We start from the raw sequence: 17,335 nt of genomic DNA, 5'->3' as shown, positions 1-17,335 counted from the left end.
TAAACTTTGCTGTATTTGAAAAATTTACTTGCATCATTCCACCCCCCCACCCCCCCTTCCCTCCAAAAAAAGAAGAAGAACCACCCAAAAATCTTAAACCAAAAAAACAGGTTTTCCGCAAGCGCCGCTCCCCATCGCTTCCCCCTCCCGCCTCCCTGTTTCTAGAAATAGTGCTTGTTTTTCTTTTTTCAAAATCTTTTCTAGACGACAAGAGAACGAAAAATCGAGCAGGCTGAAATTGAACGGTATAAATACAGAACCAAGATTGACTCAAGCTAGCTTGCTTGTTTTTTGGTTTTTTTTTTTTGGTTGATTTTTGATTTTTTTGACTTTTGGGTTTTTCCTTCCAAAAGTTCAATCGCAGTCATTTTAAGAATTATCACAGCTCACCAGGAGCCAAATAAACAAAAACCATAGACCAAGTGCTGCTTAAAACTGAAATCATTGCTATCAAGCTGTCTGGCAAACCAAAAAAAAAACGGACAAACGAATCAACAAACAAGGCTCGTTTGATTCTCACCACGAACAAGCTAGGGGTAAATTTCACAAGGCATTGGGCACCTTGTCTTCTTCACAAGCAAATACCAAGGGTGGTGGTTAATTCACAGTCAACTTCAAGAGCAACCATCTACAGCTGATTTTTCCCATATTCAATCAGTTCAACCAGCTGCTGAAGATTGTTTGCACAAGTCCACTTTCAAAACCTCGGATAATTGCTTGCCAAAATTTTTTATATTTATAATATTCTGCAAGTCCATCCCTAGGCCCAAACCAAATCGCCTACATCTACAATTGCAACTGGAGCTAAACCCGAGTATTATAATTGCAAGTTTCATCAACACCAACATTCACTGTCTGCCAGAGAAAAAAAAAAAAGATTCAACGTCATATTCTTTTTGCCCAACTAAACGACTTCGCCCCTCCGCTGCATTACTCACCAATTTTTTTTTAAAAAATACTTGTGACGTTTTTGACACCGTTTGTTCTATTATCATCGCTCATTTGACATCCTGGAACAGAAAATACGGCAAACAGTTGCACCAAACCTCAATTAATTGTGAAACATCGTATCGTCATCCCAAATTCACAGCCAACCACCCAAGCTTGTTACTCAACTGCTCATATTTAATTGATCACAATTGTCCGACAGCTGAATACCTTATTCACTAAATTGCAACCCTAACTTCGTTTCAATTTTTTTGACATCAACAGAAAACGCAACTTAAATTTTTTTGTTTTTTTGTTGCTTCTCGTTTGACTGCAAAAAAAAAAAACCCAATAGCACGGCAGGAACCACAGGGCTACAGTTACAAAACGACCAGCTAAATCTTTTTTTTTTTCCTCTTTTTTCTTTTTTTTTTTTTGTTTTTGTTTTTACGATGTCAACATCCAAGTTATCACCGACTTATCAGGGCTACATAGGGTCCACTACAGATGCATTAGTGGTTATGCAGGAAGCCCTACACGGGCGGTTGGAATTAGTACCTAGAAGACCTCACGAACGAGAACGGGACGAATTGATCAGGTCGGGAAACGTTTTTGTATTTGTGGAACAGCACTCGGGAATCAAGAGATGGACTGATGGCATATCGTGGTCACCTTCGAGAATCTTGGGCAGATTTTTAATCTACCGCCAGTTGGACAAGGGCACCGCCGAGGAGAGGGACTCGAAAAAGGCCAAAAAGAGAAAATTGTCCAACCACCAGTTTCAACTGGACCCCATCGTTGATCCACGCGATCCCCACCGCATGTCGAACACATCCCCGCACTCTACGAACCAGACACATGGCCAGCTGACGACCTCGTCGCAGTCGTCGTCGTCGACTTCAATGCGGATTCCACCAAACACTATTCCTACTTTGATTTCGTATAATCATACAAACAATGCGGAGTACCCGCAGGGTCTGATGAACGGGACCTTGTCGTCATCGTACCTCAGGAAAGATAACGGATTGATCAAAAAGACGTTGTCGGTAACAACAAAGACAAAAGATCTCTCGTTGAAAAGAAGAGACGAGAGACAAACAATCCACTTGATTAGCTATTACACAAACGAAGATTTCTTCGGTGGCAAGTTGCCGCGCCCTTCAGAGACTGAGTACAAGGATGTGCAGATCTACCCTACCCTCTGGGCAGCCTTGAGGGAAAGCTCGCTTGGAGGCAAAGTGCCTGTTGAAGATGAAGCCTACTACTTTTTGGATGGCAATTACCAGTTGCAAAACCTGCAAATGGCCCAAAGCGGCTTGTCTGGTCCATTATCTGGTCATATCCTTGCGGACGCCAAGTTGGGTTATAATAAATACAATAGCTTGCTGCAACAACAACAACATCATCAACATCAACAACAACAGCAACTACAACTACAGCAGCAGCAGCAACAACAACAACATCAACAACATCAACAGCAACAGCAACAGCAACAGCAGCAGATGATGCAACCGCCGCTGCAATACTATCTTGCCGATGCCAACTTGATCAAAAGAGAAGATGACGGCGGTGCCGGGAACAGCAATGATCTCAACTTTATGAATCCGTTTGTTCCATCAACACATCAATCCAGCTATCCATTGAATACATATGCACCCAACTACAACAATACTTATATGCAACAACAGGTGCCAGCACAGTCGCAGTACCAACCTTCTCCTCAACAGCAGCAGTATAACCAGTATCTCCCACCTGGTACGTTGACGGCTAATGCATCCGCAAACATGCAGGAAATGTACCCTACTTCGCATTATCAAATGTTACCTCAGCAGTCACAACTGGCACAACCACAACAGTCACAACAGGCGCAACAACTGCAACAACAACTGCAGCAGCCGTATGCGCCCCAGACTCCTGTCAACTCAAACATACAACAGCAGCAGCAGCAGCAGCAGCAACAGCAACAGCAACAACATTCAGCGTCAGGTTCAGGTTCAGTTGCCGCGAGCTCAACTACTTACCCGCAATACCATTACGGTTCTGTGTCTTCGGACCCATACTCGATGGGCTCACACAACCAGAGCGGGTCTTTGAGTTCGAGCTCTAGCAGCTACTTGCATCCTCCTTCTACCCACTCCCACCAGCATCTGCACCTGCAACTGCATCCATCATTGTCATCGACAGCCAACACAAGCCTCCACAGCATGCCTACTCGTAAATTGGGTAGCAACAAGGGGAGTATTGACAGCACTAGTGGTGCAAACACCAATAGCACAGGCAAACTCTCCAGCTTCTCCAACATGCCCTCTTCATCTTCATGGTATGCTAGCCCTCTGGGCTATTCAAACTCAGCTCCAGGGTCTACAAACACAGTTGCAACAATGAACGAGACATATAATCAGCACCAACAGCCTTCCAACTCTTCAGCTGCGACAACAAACACCAGTCACAGTAACGCGGATTCGTCCACGTCGTCTGTATCAACGGGTTCGTCTGCTTCATCATCAACTTCAATTATCCCCTCAGTCAGTGTCAACTCGACCAACTCGGTCTTGAACACGGCCGGGGATTCTCAATACACTCACCATGCGTCAAACTATTATAACCAACGCCATCACCCCAACCAACAGCTGATGTACCATCTGCAACAGCAGCAGCAGCTGCAGCAACTGCAACCACAACTGCAACCGCAACTGCAACTGCTGCAGCTGCAACTGCAGAACAAATGGAATGGAAGTGCACTAAGTACACTGGCAACTCCTGGACATGGAGGGATTCCAGCAACTTCTTCCGCTGGGAGTGCAAATTCGACTGCAAACACTGGTGCAGCTAATGACGGCCAAGTCCTGGCGACGCAAGTGCAGCTGGCTGGCAACAGCGGCGGCGGCGGCGGCGGCGGTGGCGGCAGCGGCATACCGGGATTGACAGGCTCTTACTACCCCACGACTACATGAACTACTGAGAGGCATTTCATATACCGGGATGATTTACCTTGGGCAGGAGGGAGCTGGAACTGAGTTTTAAAAAAATAACAACAGAAATTCCTCATCACAGGTTTCCTTTCCTTTTCCTTACAAATACAATTTTACCAAAAAAAAATTTCAGTTCAAAATACGCTTGATCTTGGATAATTCTTTTTTCTTTCTTCTACGTTGGATATTGAACCGTACGGGTTCTTTAGTTTTGATTGAGTACTAGCATTAATATATATCTATACATTATTTGGTTATTTCAAAAAGAAACTGTGAAAAACAAATGGTCTTACTCCGTAGTAGCTTATGGCGAAGTCAAGCTTGGGGTCAAGTGAGGTCTACAACGGTTTTCTGAAGTAGTTGCCTCAAAGGACGAGTTTCCCAAGCTAGAGACCCCTTTCTCTCGCCACCACCTCGTCTCTATCCGACTCTGGGGTTGCCGTAGTTTGAACATACGAGTCTGCTGCAATTCAACGTCCCCCCCATCCTCGTTACTTTCCTTCCACTTTCCCCCAGTTTTACCTCCCCCTGGCCACGGCGCTGGTTTTCTGATAGACCATGCGCTGGCAATGTACCACACCCGCGAAAATCAAACGGGGGGGGTAACGATGAAAAAAGACCCAAATATAAAAACGCAAGCAGAGAAACGGAGAAAGAAAAAGGCACACATCACATCACCAACCCACACACACACCATATATATATATATACCATCCACATCCCAGTGTTTACACTTGTGCATGACATTAGCAATATCTCAGTACACATGTCGACGCGGGATAAGACGCTCATACAGACGGTGGATGAGTTAGCTCAATTGCGAGCTAGCGTTTCGCAATTTCAAGCGACTTTCAAGTCGATTATTCAACATGCTCCTCGGTTTGACGAGTATAAGAAGTTGTTAGATGTCGCTGGTGGTGATGGTGGCTCCACCACCACCACTGAGGCCAATAATGCCAATGCTAATGCGGGCACTGGCACTAAGGCTGATGCCGTGGGCAAGACTGGCGAAATGAAGGTTGTCGTGGACAAGTTGCGCGACTTGGTGTATACTCCCCAGATTAAGGTTGCGATCCGTCTCAAGGTCTTGTACGAGGCGAATCGATTAGTGGTGTTGAAGCGATTGGCTAATATCAAATTCAAAACTGGCAATGGCAGTAGTAGTAGTAGTGGCGGTGGCGGTGGTGGTGGCAGTGGTAGTGATCTGGATAATGCGTTGGAACAGTTTTTGCAAGTTGTTCCTAGCGACACGGATAATGCCGAAACTAGCAATGGAGGAGAAACTGCAGAGGCGCACGAGGAGGAGAGCAAGGCGGCGGCGGCGGCGGCGGCGGCGTTGCACCTGTATCCGCCTACATTACCACCAATTCGCGATCAGCTGTTGTTGATTAGGATCACCACCGACAAGTCCTATAGACAAATTTCCGACTTCGTAGAGCTGACCTCGTCAAAATTCAACAATAGCCATAATGGCAAGTTGGCCATGCAAGGAAGAACTCTTATGGAGTGGATATTGTTTGGGATCTTGTCGAAACAATTTCCCAGTATGTATGAAGAAGACTTGATTGTCATTCGCAGCCGGTTGATGTCGCGCGCAGTGTTGGCCCGGTTCGCATTTGGATATAACTTGGTCGACTCGATGAAGTATCAATTGTCGGTGGATGCAGATATTGAAGACAAGATGGAGTTGGTGGGTAAAATCTTTTTAAGCTATATTGCCGGCTTGGAAATTGAAGGCTACAAGTTAGATTCACTCAGGGCATGGTTGCAGCATCTTTACCAACCCATGATTTCCGATGTAATGAAGACTGATGACCCCGCGAGGAAAATGGGCATGATTGAGTTGGAATCGTTGTTTAAGCTGGCCACCAATTTGAACCAACTACCTCGCAAAGATGTCAATTTCAAAGTGATTCATACTAAGTCTGATCCTTTTGTCGCTGAGATTATGTTGAATGACCAATTGTTGGCGATCGGTTCCTCGGTGGCTACTTTTGAAGAAGCACAGGATCGAGCCGCGATGGAGATTATTAATGACCCGCAAAAGATTAAGATGGTGTTTAAGATGATGACGGAAAGTTATGTGGGTAGTATCAATAAGCGACATTTTGAAGTTGCGTTTCCAACGAATCCCACACAACCTCATTCTGGCTCTGCACATCTGCATGGTGAAGAAACAGCTGTAGCATCTCAAAAGGAATTTGCAAATTCCGCAGCAGGGCAGCCACCACCACCACCACCACCACCACCACCACCACAGCAACCACAGCAACCACAGCAGCAACTGCACGAACCACTGCATGAACCTCTGCGTGAGCCACCACATGAGCCTCTGTTCCATTATCAGTCTCAGTCTCAGTTTCAACCTCAGCCGGGGTTCAATTTCTCCAATGGTGGTGTTCCATATGTGCCATTTCCATACCAACAACAACAACTACCACAACAATCACAACAGCAGCCACCACAACCTCAACAATCACAATCACCTCAAAATACCCAAGCCGCAAATGTCATGCCACAAACAAATGGAATACCCCAGTATACCTCGTATCAACCACGCTACCCCGATATGAACCGAGCACAAGCACCAGACCAATTTTCAAAATACGCACCTCAACCACCATTTGGTTTGCAGCAAGCAATAAACCCAGCAGAGGCACTAGTGCCCACGATACCACTAGCTCACAAGGACATCAACATGTCAGCGAAAAACACATTGTATGCTATATTAGGACCACGTATGCTCCAGGCTGAATATAGTCTCAAGCAAATTGGAATGGAGTTCCACACTACTTGCAGCGTCAATGGCGTTGATCTCGGCTATGGTATCGATTCCACCAAGCAGAAGTCGGCTCAAAAAGCTGCTATGGCTGCGTTGAGTAATACTGCTGGGCTCCTGCGGTTTGTGAAATGATAAATAGAGGGAAGAGCAATCAGTTACGAACCACGATCTTGAATTCTTGAAATGAAATTAGAGATGGAGGTTGACCTGATAATAACTCGATTAGCTAACGAGGGCCGTCCATATTGCTATTGATTAGTTTGTTTGTTAATTGATATCCCACGCTAGTTGATCAGTTTCCCTCTTTTTTTGTTTTTCTTTTTAGCAGAAACCTGGGACTTTCTCTTCCATTGATATCCCCTTTAAATTCCATCTCCTAGAGCATGTCGAGTGATAGCTAGTCTCACTAGTGACAATGTCTTGCTGGCCCAATTGGCAAGTGCAAGTAGAGCACTGAGTAATGTACCCTGATGCGAAGACAATAGAAGCTCCCTTTCTTCGCTCCTTATTCGAGAAGCGCGAATAACCGTCCTCTCAAGGTCCATGTGCTTGCACCACTCGTGTGATTGAAACACACAAGGAAAAGACAAACGACGCCTAGGTCATGCTAGATTGAGACCTGTTCGGAAACAAGTCAAAGAGTTGACCATCTCATATCAAAAACAAAGCGAATCAAACCAAATCACATTCTTCCGAACAACTTCCCACGGCTCGATCAGCATCTGCATCTTGTCACACCCAGGTTCGGTTGGTGACTAGATGTAAAGAAAACCTCCTGCTTCTCCCCTTCCCAGGTACCACGTTTGGCTAACTTGTATATATATATATAAAGAGAAAACGGTCCTCAAATTCCCCGAGCCAAAGGTATGACACTGCAGAATCCGGATCGTGGAGACTTTTTGGAATCGGTGCCACTGCACTCTATCGTAATGGAAAAGACCAGCCCAGCTGAACAAGCGCACGGCATGAATATACCGCAGTCTACGCTTTTCACAAGTGATTTCAACGATGATGATGGTGGTGGTGGTGGGGGTCGTTATTTGCATCCTCCAAGTTTGCCCCCCATCAGGAACCAAGTGCTACTAAATCGGATCGCGACGGGTAGATTGCGTCGACCCCAATCGGAATCCCCCGCGTTGCCTCCATCTTTGACGATGTCGGAATTCAACAATAGTCACAATGCGAAATTGGCCATTAAAGGTCGCGCCATGATGGAGTTGATTGTGGGCGACTTGATCGATGAAGCGTGCCCGCTTTTAAGCGAAGATGATCTCGTTGCCCTTCGGGCTCGGTTGATGTCGCGGGAGTTATTAGCTAGGTTTGCGTTTGCTTATCTGTTGGTCGACGCTGCGAGGTACAAGTCATCATCTAGTGACGCTGATTCTGCTGCTGGGGCTGACACAAAAACTAGCACTGGCACTGACATTGACGTTGACGTGGATGACGAGATGGAGGTTCTCAGCCGTGTCTTTTTAGCATACGTTGCTGGGTTGGACATTGAAGGCTACGGGAAAAGAGACATCCAACCCTGGTTGAAGAAATTGTACGAGCCCGTGCTTAAGGATTTGGAACTTGCAGATGGCTCACTAACGAAAGTTGCCTTGCTTGAACTAGATAGTTTAATCAGATTGGTGTCTTACACCATGCATGTTCCTCAACCGAAACTTGATTGTGGTGTTAACCGCATTCAATCAGATGAGTTCTTGGTTCGCTTTGAGCTCAACAAGCAGCTTTTAGGCGTCGGGTTCTCTACTATCAGCGCTGAAGATGCGAGGGCTCTGGCAGCAAGAAATATAGTTGATAGTCCACTCAAGAGAAGACAAGTTGTTGAAATTCTCAAAAAAAGCGATTATTTGAAAAATGTGGATGCTGGGGGTAAAAGAGTGCCCAACGCTAGTACTCCACCACCACCACCACCACCGATGCTAGGCAGCAATAGCTATAGTATGTTCAAGACTAGTCCATATAGACAACAAGCGCCACCACATCGACCAACATATTCACAGGGATCGCCCTCTGTGCACTATGCACAGACAAGCCAGCCGGGACCACCAAGCGGATTCCATCAGCTGCAACCGAGGTACGAGTACAACTATGGCCAGCCACAATTTGGCGGAGTTTCAGCATCTGTCCCGCCTGCAATGCCGCTGGCAATGCCTCTGGCAATGCCACATCCCTTCAATGGGTATATGCCGCAACAAGCAATCCGATGGCAAAGCATTGTTGCAGCAATGGACAGCGATATCCCCATCCTAAGTCTCTCCCACACAGAGGTCTATAAGGGAGCGCGCGCTGAATTGTATGCCATGCTAGGACCACTACAGTTGAGGCCCGAGTATTGCGATGAACAAATCGGAAACGAATTCCACTGCTTGTGCTCGTTGAACAACACTAAACTCGGCTACGGCATCGACACAAGCAAGAAGAAGGCGGCGCAAAAGGCTGCCATGGCTGCTCTAATGAACAAAAAAGAGTTGATGAAATTCAAAACTGCTGCTAAAAATTAACCTTTGTATCTGTGTCTAGTTTTCATCTCAATGATCACGTGCATTTGGCCGCTACCAAAGGCACGTGATCACCAGGTCACGTGGGCTGGAAAAAATAGCACGTGCTCTCTCAAACACATAAACGGCTATTGTCCAATCAGAGCAGCGGAAAACCCTGCCAAAATACACGCCCCCCACCATACAATAATAGGCACTAAGCACTCCTAGTGTTATCTCCAAGGTTCCGGGATTCTAATGATGCAACAGCCATGGACACCACCGGGAATGAAAAAGAACGAAAGAAAAAGAAGCAAAAGTAGAGGGGCTTGCTTCTTTCTTTCAATTGGGATGGCCAATGTAAATACCCGCCTGGCACTTCCAATCAAGCAACTTGACACCAGAGTTTATGCTTTGTATCGGGTGTGTAGGAAGATGGATAACCCTCTCGTTGCAAATGCTACTACTTATGTCTCTCCCGTGTTTTTTTTTTTTTTTTTTTCCGATTCCCTTTGATGCAATCAAATGGACGTTCCCGTTTCATTCATTGCGATATTAACAACTTTTTTCGAAAATTTTTGACACCCACCTGGTACCAGCCCTTCTTCTTCTTCTTCTTCTACTTTTTTACTTCCAGTTGAAATTGCCACTTGCAATAGTCTTATAGAGTCAGCCTCGCCCTTTTTTTCAAGTACATATTCACTACAAAATGTCTGCTGCTGCTCAGCCAAAGGTTCCAAACTACACCATCACCGATTACGCCAAGTTTGCTGTGGCTGGTGCTATGGGCTGTGGTCTTACCCACGGAGCCATGACCCCGATTGATGTGGTCAAGACCAGAATCCAATTGGACCCTCAAGTGTACAACAAGGGTATGGTGGGCTCCTTCAAGCAAATCATCAAGACCGAGGGTGTCGGAGCCTTGTTGACTGGGTTGGGCCCCACTGTTCTTGGCTACTCCTTGCAGGGTGCTTTCAAGTTTGGAGGTTACGAGTTCTTCAAGAAGCAGTTTATCGAGTACTTGGGCTACGACACTGCCAAGAAGTACAAGGACTCCATCTACATTGGTTCTTCGGCTTTAGCTGAGTTTTTCGCTGATATTGCCTTGTGTCCCTTGGAGGCCACCAGAATCAGATTGGTGTCTCAGCCAACTTTTGCTAACGGTTTGGTTGGCGGTTTCACCAAGATTGCCAAGGAGGAAGGCTTTGGCTCTTTTTACAACGGTTTCACTCCAATCTTGTTCAAGCAGATTCCTTACAACATTGCCAAGTTTTTGGTTTTCGAGAGGGCCGCTGAAGCTATCTACACCGCCATCCCAACCCCAAAGAAGGACTTGTCGACCGGCACCCAAACCGCCGTCAACTTGGGTGCTGGTATCATTGCCGGATGCGCTGCTGCTATTGTTTCCCAACCTGCGGACACCTTGTTGTCCAAGGTCAACAAGACCAAGAAGGCTCCAGGCCAATCCACTATTGGATTGTTGGTTCAATTGGCCAAGCAATTGGGTTTCGCTGGTTCCTTTGCTGGTTTGCCCACAAGATTGGTTATGGTTGGTACCTTGACTTCATTGCAATTCACCATCTACGGCTCTTTGAAACAAGCTTTGAACTGTCCTCCAGCTGTTGCCTTGTAAGCAGCGCTCGAGAACAAATTGAAAAAAAAATTAACAGAACAGGAAAAATAAACAAAAACTGTCGCGCATCAAGTCTTGTACATTTTTTACAGCTATCATCACCATCATCATCATCGACATCATTAACCACATCCACATCCATTCTTTCAAATGAGCCTTTGTTCAATGTGTGTTTCTCTATAGATATTTCTCATTATATATTTGATACAAAATCTGGATTGAAACTTGACTTGCTTGACTCGTTTGTCTTCTCTTCACCTGGTTAGGGAATTTTTCACCATGCTTTGCTTTGTGTTAATGCAATATACCCCGAGCGTTTCGGGTTAATCAGGAACGGCAGCAGAAGGTTCGGAGATAAAAAAAGATGTTGGCACGTGACAAACACGTGACAAACACGTGATGTGGCTAGAATCTTTCGGCCGAGCTTGTCCTAGAGAATCGATCTTCACATACAAATACGCGAATGCATATATAAGGAAAACATAAACTCACCCTCGGGCTATTGGGAATTCGTCGAAGAAGAAAAAGTGGAACTAGCTTAATGGTCTCCTTCTCTATGGCCGTGGCGGATTGGTGCATGGCAATCGGGGCCATTGTCAAGTCAACTCATCAAGAACTCTCGAATGGACGCAACTTTTCCGCTGCAATTCACACATCGTCACCTCGTGGTTTTCGAGTCATCTTCACAAACATTGAAAGTAGATTCGGTTTTTTCCTTTTCTTTTTTCTTTTTTTTCGGGGATGGGGAGAATGAAGTCTTTAAGAAAAATGGCGTATATGGACTCTGACTTTTTAAGCCTGGGGCTCATGGTATTGGTGACCAAAACCCTTACTCTCCGAACTTTCCGCAGCAAAACATTTTTTTTTTTCGCAATCAACCGAGCAGGTGATGATGTTGATGATGGTGGTGGTGGTGGTGGTGTGGGAAAAGACACACGTTTAGTTCGCCTCAATTGCTACTCTTGACGTCCATCTAAAAGTCTAGAATACGGGTCGGTATATATCCCCCTCCCCTCGGCAAGGGCTTAGGTTTGCGCCAAGTCCAATAATTCCCAAGACTGGTATGTACATCATTGAAAAAAGTATACTCATCCGATAATATGAGACAGCAAACTTCGAGTATGCATCTCCACCTAACACCTCTTCCACTGCAAAAGAAAGAGGGGAATTCTGGAACGTTTTTGCAAATAACACTATAATCTTTAATCAGATGTATCATGGTTGCTTCAATCGAGAAACATCATTGGGTTTTGATGTCATATGGCATGCACCTATATAGGGGGAATGGGGGGCCGATTAGACATTTTTTTCATTTAGGTGGCGGTGCATACCATGCCGCTTAAAACCCGATGGGACCCAACCCACAAATGACTTAAAAGGTTTTCCATTCGAAAAAGACGATTTTTCAAACCGGTTCGAAAAAGAAAACGATTATAGCAATCAAATAACCCAAAAGAGATGAAGGGTACACCGGCTGTGGGACCTGGAAAATGGAAAACATTTTCTTTCCATATGATTGTTAGCGTTCGGAATGCAGCTCATTTAATTGCGGACTTTTATAAACAGTGGCTGATGGAGAACAACAAATGGTGCAACATTTTTCGCCTTTTTTCGCTTTTTTTTTTGCAGCCGAGTCCAAAGTCCAATGGCAAAGTAGAGTTGGTTGCATGATCAAGCTCCATGATAGCTACGCCAACTTTTTTCTTTTCCTACAATTCTAGAATAAACCCTCACTCTCGACTTATCCCTTTTTACTTTGCTTTGTCTTGGTTTGCTTTGCTATCGACATGGTGGTGGTGGTTTTTAAACTCGCCTTCTTCGGATCGGATGTAGGTGTATATCGCGTATGTATTCTATAGAGTTTTGAGACCGCAAAGATTTCAAAATGGACATGGACACCATCGATTGCATCCACAGCGACAACCACCACCGGTACTACCACCACCGGTACTACCTCCGCCTTCACTGCCACTGCCACTACTCGGCAAATGTAGAATTAAAAAAAAAAAACAGCAAAATGAGTTAAACGCTCTAAACCATGGATGGCCCGACTTAGTGTTAAGACCTCTCTACTTTTACTCATCTTTCGTCAAATATTCATGACGGCTTTAGCTTTTTCTCTTTGCTTCTTCAGTTGCTCTTCAACTTTTTTGTCCAACCCTCCTCTCCCTCCGTTTCCTCCGTATATGTTTTGACGGCGTATAAATGTTGACTCAAATCTCCCACCTTCAGCTTATTTCAAGTTAGGTTGTGTTCTCTCTTTTTTTTTTTTTGTTTCGCAACCAAAGCATTTTCATCCACAGAGCCCAAAAAAGATGCAATTCTTCACCACCTTGTTAGTCGCAGTTTACTGCCTAGTTCTCCAAGTTGCAGCAGCACCAACGGAAAAGAGATACTTTTCTCCTTCCTCGCCTGTGTTTTCCTTGATCGCCATCCACAAGGGTGAAAAATTCCACGCCAACTTGGTGAAATTCAACGGTACCGCCATCAAATTGGGATCGGACGACAAGGCGCTTTTCGGCACCATCGAAGCTAGCAACGGCTACATCTTGAACTTGCCATTCACCAACTCTTCCAACCAAACATCCGAAGTCAGCGTTGCCGTCTCAAACAGGACCCTCTTGCTTTCCACCACCTCCGAAAAGACCTCAGCTAGCGAACATTTCGGTATCAACAACGGCTGGTTGACTTTCCAAAACACCACCAGCTTCTTGGCTTGTCCCGAGATTGTGGCTACTAATCTCACCAGAAACGGCACCGCTAGCAACGTTACCGCTGACTACGACTTGTTCTACAACCCATTGAACAAGACCAAGTGTGCTAACAACTTGACTGGTTACGATGTGCAATTGTCGGTGCAAGTTAGCACTCCATTTTCGTTTTCACCAGAAACTAACGCCGGTGGCTGGTTCAAGAGAGACCATCTCGTTAAGAGAGTCGTCAAGTTGTTCACTTGAGGCTCAAACCTGCCACATTCGTCGTGGTAAAAGAGGAATCAAAAAATTCCCTGAAAAATGAAAAAACTGTTATTCTTTTGAAGTCGTTGCTTTTACATTGATCCAATTTCGGTTCTGACCCCCTTATTTTTTTGAGAAAAAAACACCCATTTTAATCTTTGTAGATTTTATACTGATACCATTTTTAATTCTTTGCTTGAGATTAGGTATTGACTATTGAACACTGTAGGTGAGTCTCTGTCCCAGACTTGAACCGTGGCCATCTGGGTTGAGGGTTGGATTAGGCGGCAATAGGAGGTTGTGGAAGTGATGGAGAGAGTCTGCAGGATTCAAATTTTCCAGAGCTCTTCTCAAATCTGTCAAAGATCCACCACATCGCACATCACACGGGTCTTTACGCAACCGACGACAGAATCACCCTTTAAGAACCTAAAAGAGATGGCCAAGGCAAGTTATAAGTCGTCTGAATATGTAGACGAATCCGAGATGGAAGATTCAAGCTCACCCGAGCCTGCATTTGAAAAACCAAAGAATTACACTCGATTGGCCCCGTCGCAAAGCCTAACATCTGACATCAAGGACAAGGAAATATGGTTGATCAAGACGCCCAGGGATTTTCCCATCCACAAATTGAAAGCGTTACCTATATCATTCAGCAATGCCAAAAAAGCAGAACCTTTTGAACTCAACGGCGTGCACTTTGAAATTGATGAAGATTTGGGGTCGAGCCCTTCATCGATCCCCGCAGCTGAAGAAGTAAATAACAGGCACACTGTCCTCAAAGCCAATAAAGGGACTTATCAACCGACAAACTACAAATTCAGTCGGTTCTACAATATAAGAGAAGTTGTCAATATACCGGAGATTGATTTTGCAAAAGCGCAAATCCCACGAAGCGATGTGCCGAAGGTTGACAACTTGAGAATGAGACATTTCCCCACGGGATACACGGAAGAGGACTATGATGTCTATAACCACGGCGAAGAAGCTAGAAGGAAGGGCGAGGAGACGGAGCAGGCGAAGATGAAGAAGAAGAGCGAAAAGAAAAGAAAGTTGGAGGTCGAAGAAGATGATGATGATGAAGAAGAAGAAAATGACGGTGACGCCAAGGTTAAAAAGGAGAAAAAGGACAAGAAGCACAAGAAGGACAAGAAGGACAAGAAGGACAAGAAGGACAAGAAGGACAAGAAGGATAAGAAGAGCAAGAAGGACAAGAAAGCTAAGAAGGAAAGTAGTTGATGTAGATGTGGTGATATGTCAAATTCGTAACAGCTTTTTTTTTTTTTTGTTTGTTGTCGCGGAGTGAAATATATTTGCAATGTAAGGGGATGCGGCATTCATGAACACCCACCACCATCACCAAGGATATCAGCGATGGGTTCGTCCGCGTCAAAACAATCAGGGAGGAGGCTAGCAAAGACTGCGTCTGAGAACGTAAGCAAAGCGGTTTATAAATCCAATCCAACGCGGTTTACGGGTAACGAAGTTCCCCAACAGCAGCAGCCGCTGCAGCAACCAGACTTTGACCATCATCATGATCACCAACACCACCACACATCAACGTCGAGTCCCCTCAGTAGCACAATTCCAGAAAGCGTCACGCCAGATGAGAGTCTAAATCAAAAGCAAACGGCATTTAGAGCCAACACCTCTACAACATTTGACCCAAGGTATTTGCACCTGAAAATCGGCAAGTCTCGCACGGCGCCTGCGGCGGGGTCTCCTGGGTCTGCTGGTAATGTGCCCGAAGGTAAAGACGGCGGAGATCCACATGAACAAGGTACCTCAACCTATGACTCCGGATTCATTGACTCGCTCAACAAATTGGGAAGACAGATTGAATCGCACGAATTCAAGGCCGCCACCACAAACCCCAATGCGCTCCCCTTGAGACAACTACGGTCGCGCAAGAGACTCTTCGAAATGGGCGAATCCGAAATCAAGCATCAAATGGCTTCGGGTTCGGGTTCCGAAGCGGAGCTTCAAAAGACCATGGTGCATCCCCAGACCCTAACTGCCATCTTGCGAGATTTAAAGGATCCACGCATTGAAGAGGCAACTATCATCAAGGATTACCAGTTGACTCCCACTTTCTTAAAGGAGTTGGGCTCGATATTCCGCGTCCCGACAAATGCTGTGCCCTTTGAAGAAGAGACGAAGGAAAATGAAGTTGGCCACAAAACTGTACCAAGACAAAGAAAGCTTATTCATGAACAGGAGGATGAACCTCGGGACGGACCAGAGTCGGTTGACCTGGCAACTTATTCAAAGTTAAAAAGAAGATTGAGTATTGACGATTGAACCAAGCTGGTCAAAACCAGTCAATCTATCACTCGATGAACCAATCGAGTCTGCTCAACAGCAATGTTATATAGATATTTATCGTCACATTTCAACATCTCTTTGATCCCACCCCCATCTCGTAGCATCAACAAAAAAAAATAGAGAAAAACACCAAAAAATGAAGAAATTTGCCAGGCTCCAACAGAAAGCACTAGCTCCTGCACTAAAAGTTGTACCAAACAAGAAACAGTCCCTGGCGGTGGTGGTGGCGTCCAAGGCACGTCCACCCGTGCCTGCGTCTACGCCTGTGCCTGTGCCCAAGGCTGCGCCGGCACCGCAGCCACTAATCGCGGTGAAAAAATCCGGGGTAATCCGCATAAAGGGCCAGGAATTTAAAATCAACTTCCCATTACTCTTCATATATCTCCTTGTCTTCTTATACGGCATAGCCATCATAGCATTCCACCTCGTCGATAAGCTAGACTTGTACAAGAACATGCCGCTCGGATCACTGCAAGCGAAACAATTGACTAGCAAGGAAGTCATCCAATTTCTCGCCAAGTTCACCCCGTGCGACGTTTCCGACTCACTTAACAATGCCGGGGTCGCAAATGGCGGCTTCATACCAAATTTGATCAACCAATCCCCCGTGGCAGCAAAGACCGCATCAGCCGTGGGCAAGGCCTACACCGTGTTGTATGCGCCCAAAGCCGACCCGAGACCCGCGCTCAAACAGTCCTACATCGATGAGGTCCCCGCGGACGCCATGGTCGTCATTGGCCTCCCCTTGGAGTTGCAAACTGTGCAAGCTCCCTACACCAGAGTCAATAACGCGCTTTATGGCGGACTCATGTCGACTAGAGCCCAGTACCGCAAAGCGCAGGGCTCGGTCATCTTGGGCAGAATCAGAGACTTGGATGAACATAACGCCTTGCACTATCCAGTGTGGTCGTATGGGGTCGGCACGAGCGCACCGGGCCCCGTGGTGAAAGTGGTTGCAATCAATGTGCCTTTGCAGGTCAAGGTTGCCGCGAACGGTGACGCCACGAGGGTCGAGGAGATTTTAACCATAAACCCCGGTGATTACTTGATTGCGGATAAGAACGGCGTGGTTTGTTTAGAGGATGACGACAAGTTGCAGCTGGTGCTTGACTATATACCTAAGCGTGTCGAAGCTGATTCCAAAGTGAGCGAGGATATCAAACGTGGTAAGCCTGCTGCTTCGTCTCAAAAGCATTGGAGAGGAAAGATTTGAACTGGGAGATGATATCTAGAGTTGGTACGTTTTTTTTTTGGGG

The 17,335-nt window shown here is 45.8% G+C and overlaps 8 protein-coding genes across 8 annotated transcripts; all 8 read left to right on the top strand. All coding sequences in view use genetic code 12, as the record gives it.

Moving 5' to 3' along the window:
- Nucleotides 1–1,379: 1,379 nt before the first annotated feature.
- Nucleotides 1,380–3,881, top strand: LODBEIA_P06400 (uncharacterized protein; the record flags this gene model as incomplete). The annotated part of the gene is made up of 1 exon (XM_066976583.1): nt 1,380–3,881. One exon carries the CDS (start codon nt 1,380–1,382, stop codon nt 3,879–3,881), a length of 2,502 nt encoding a protein of 833 aa, XP_066827578.1.
- A 784-nt stretch (nt 3,882–4,665) lies between these two features.
- Nucleotides 4,666–6,813, top strand: LODBEIA_P06390 (uncharacterized protein; the record flags this gene model as incomplete). The annotated part of the gene is made up of 1 exon (XM_066976581.1): nt 4,666–6,813. The coding sequence occupies one exon, from the start codon at nt 4,666–4,668 to the stop codon at nt 6,811–6,813; it is 2,148 nt and encodes a 715-aa protein (XP_066827577.1).
- Nucleotides 6,814–7,547: 734 nt separating this feature from the next.
- LODBEIA_P06380 (uncharacterized protein) lies at nt 7,548–9,188 on the top strand (the record flags this gene model as incomplete). The annotated part of the gene is made up of 1 exon (XM_066976580.1): nt 7,548–9,188. One exon carries the CDS (start codon nt 7,548–7,550, stop codon nt 9,186–9,188), a length of 1,641 nt encoding a protein of 546 aa, XP_066827576.1.
- A 685-nt stretch (nt 9,189–9,873) lies between these two features.
- LODBEIA_P06370 (uncharacterized protein) lies at nt 9,874–10,797 on the top strand (the record flags this gene model as incomplete). The annotated part of the gene is made up of 1 exon (XM_066976579.1): nt 9,874–10,797. One exon carries the CDS (start codon nt 9,874–9,876, stop codon nt 10,795–10,797), a length of 924 nt encoding a protein of 307 aa, XP_066827575.1.
- A 2,315-nt stretch (nt 10,798–13,112) lies between these two features.
- On the top strand, nt 13,113–13,754 carry LODBEIA_P06360 (uncharacterized protein; the record flags this gene model as incomplete). Its single annotated transcript, XM_066976578.1, has 1 exon — nt 13,113–13,754. One exon carries the CDS (start codon nt 13,113–13,115, stop codon nt 13,752–13,754), a length of 642 nt encoding a protein of 213 aa, XP_066827574.1.
- Nucleotides 13,755–14,192: 438 nt separating this feature from the next.
- LODBEIA_P06350 (uncharacterized protein) lies at nt 14,193–14,993 on the top strand (the record flags this gene model as incomplete). The annotated part of the gene is made up of 1 exon (XM_066976577.1): nt 14,193–14,993. The coding sequence occupies one exon, from the start codon at nt 14,193–14,195 to the stop codon at nt 14,991–14,993; it is 801 nt and encodes a 266-aa protein (XP_066827573.1).
- A 135-nt stretch (nt 14,994–15,128) lies between these two features.
- Nucleotides 15,129–16,055, top strand: LODBEIA_P06340 (uncharacterized protein; the record flags this gene model as incomplete). The annotated part of the gene is made up of 1 exon (XM_066976576.1): nt 15,129–16,055. The coding sequence occupies one exon, from the start codon at nt 15,129–15,131 to the stop codon at nt 16,053–16,055; it is 927 nt and encodes a 308-aa protein (XP_066827572.1).
- Nucleotides 16,056–16,215: 160 nt separating this feature from the next.
- On the top strand, nt 16,216–17,292 carry LODBEIA_P06330 (uncharacterized protein; the record flags this gene model as incomplete). Its single annotated transcript, XM_066976575.1, has 1 exon — nt 16,216–17,292. The coding sequence occupies one exon, from the start codon at nt 16,216–16,218 to the stop codon at nt 17,290–17,292; it is 1,077 nt and encodes a 358-aa protein (XP_066827571.1).
- Nucleotides 17,293–17,335: the final 43 nt, after the last annotated feature.

Source organism: Lodderomyces beijingensis, assembly GCF_963989305.1.
Source record: "Lodderomyces beijingensis strain CBS 14171 genome assembly, chromosome: 1".
Taxonomy (NCBI): Eukaryota; Fungi; Ascomycota; class Pichiomycetes; order Serinales; family Debaryomycetaceae; genus Lodderomyces; species Lodderomyces beijingensis.
Note: the sequence above shows the minus strand (reverse complement) of the source record. Positions and strands in the feature narration are given on the sequence as shown.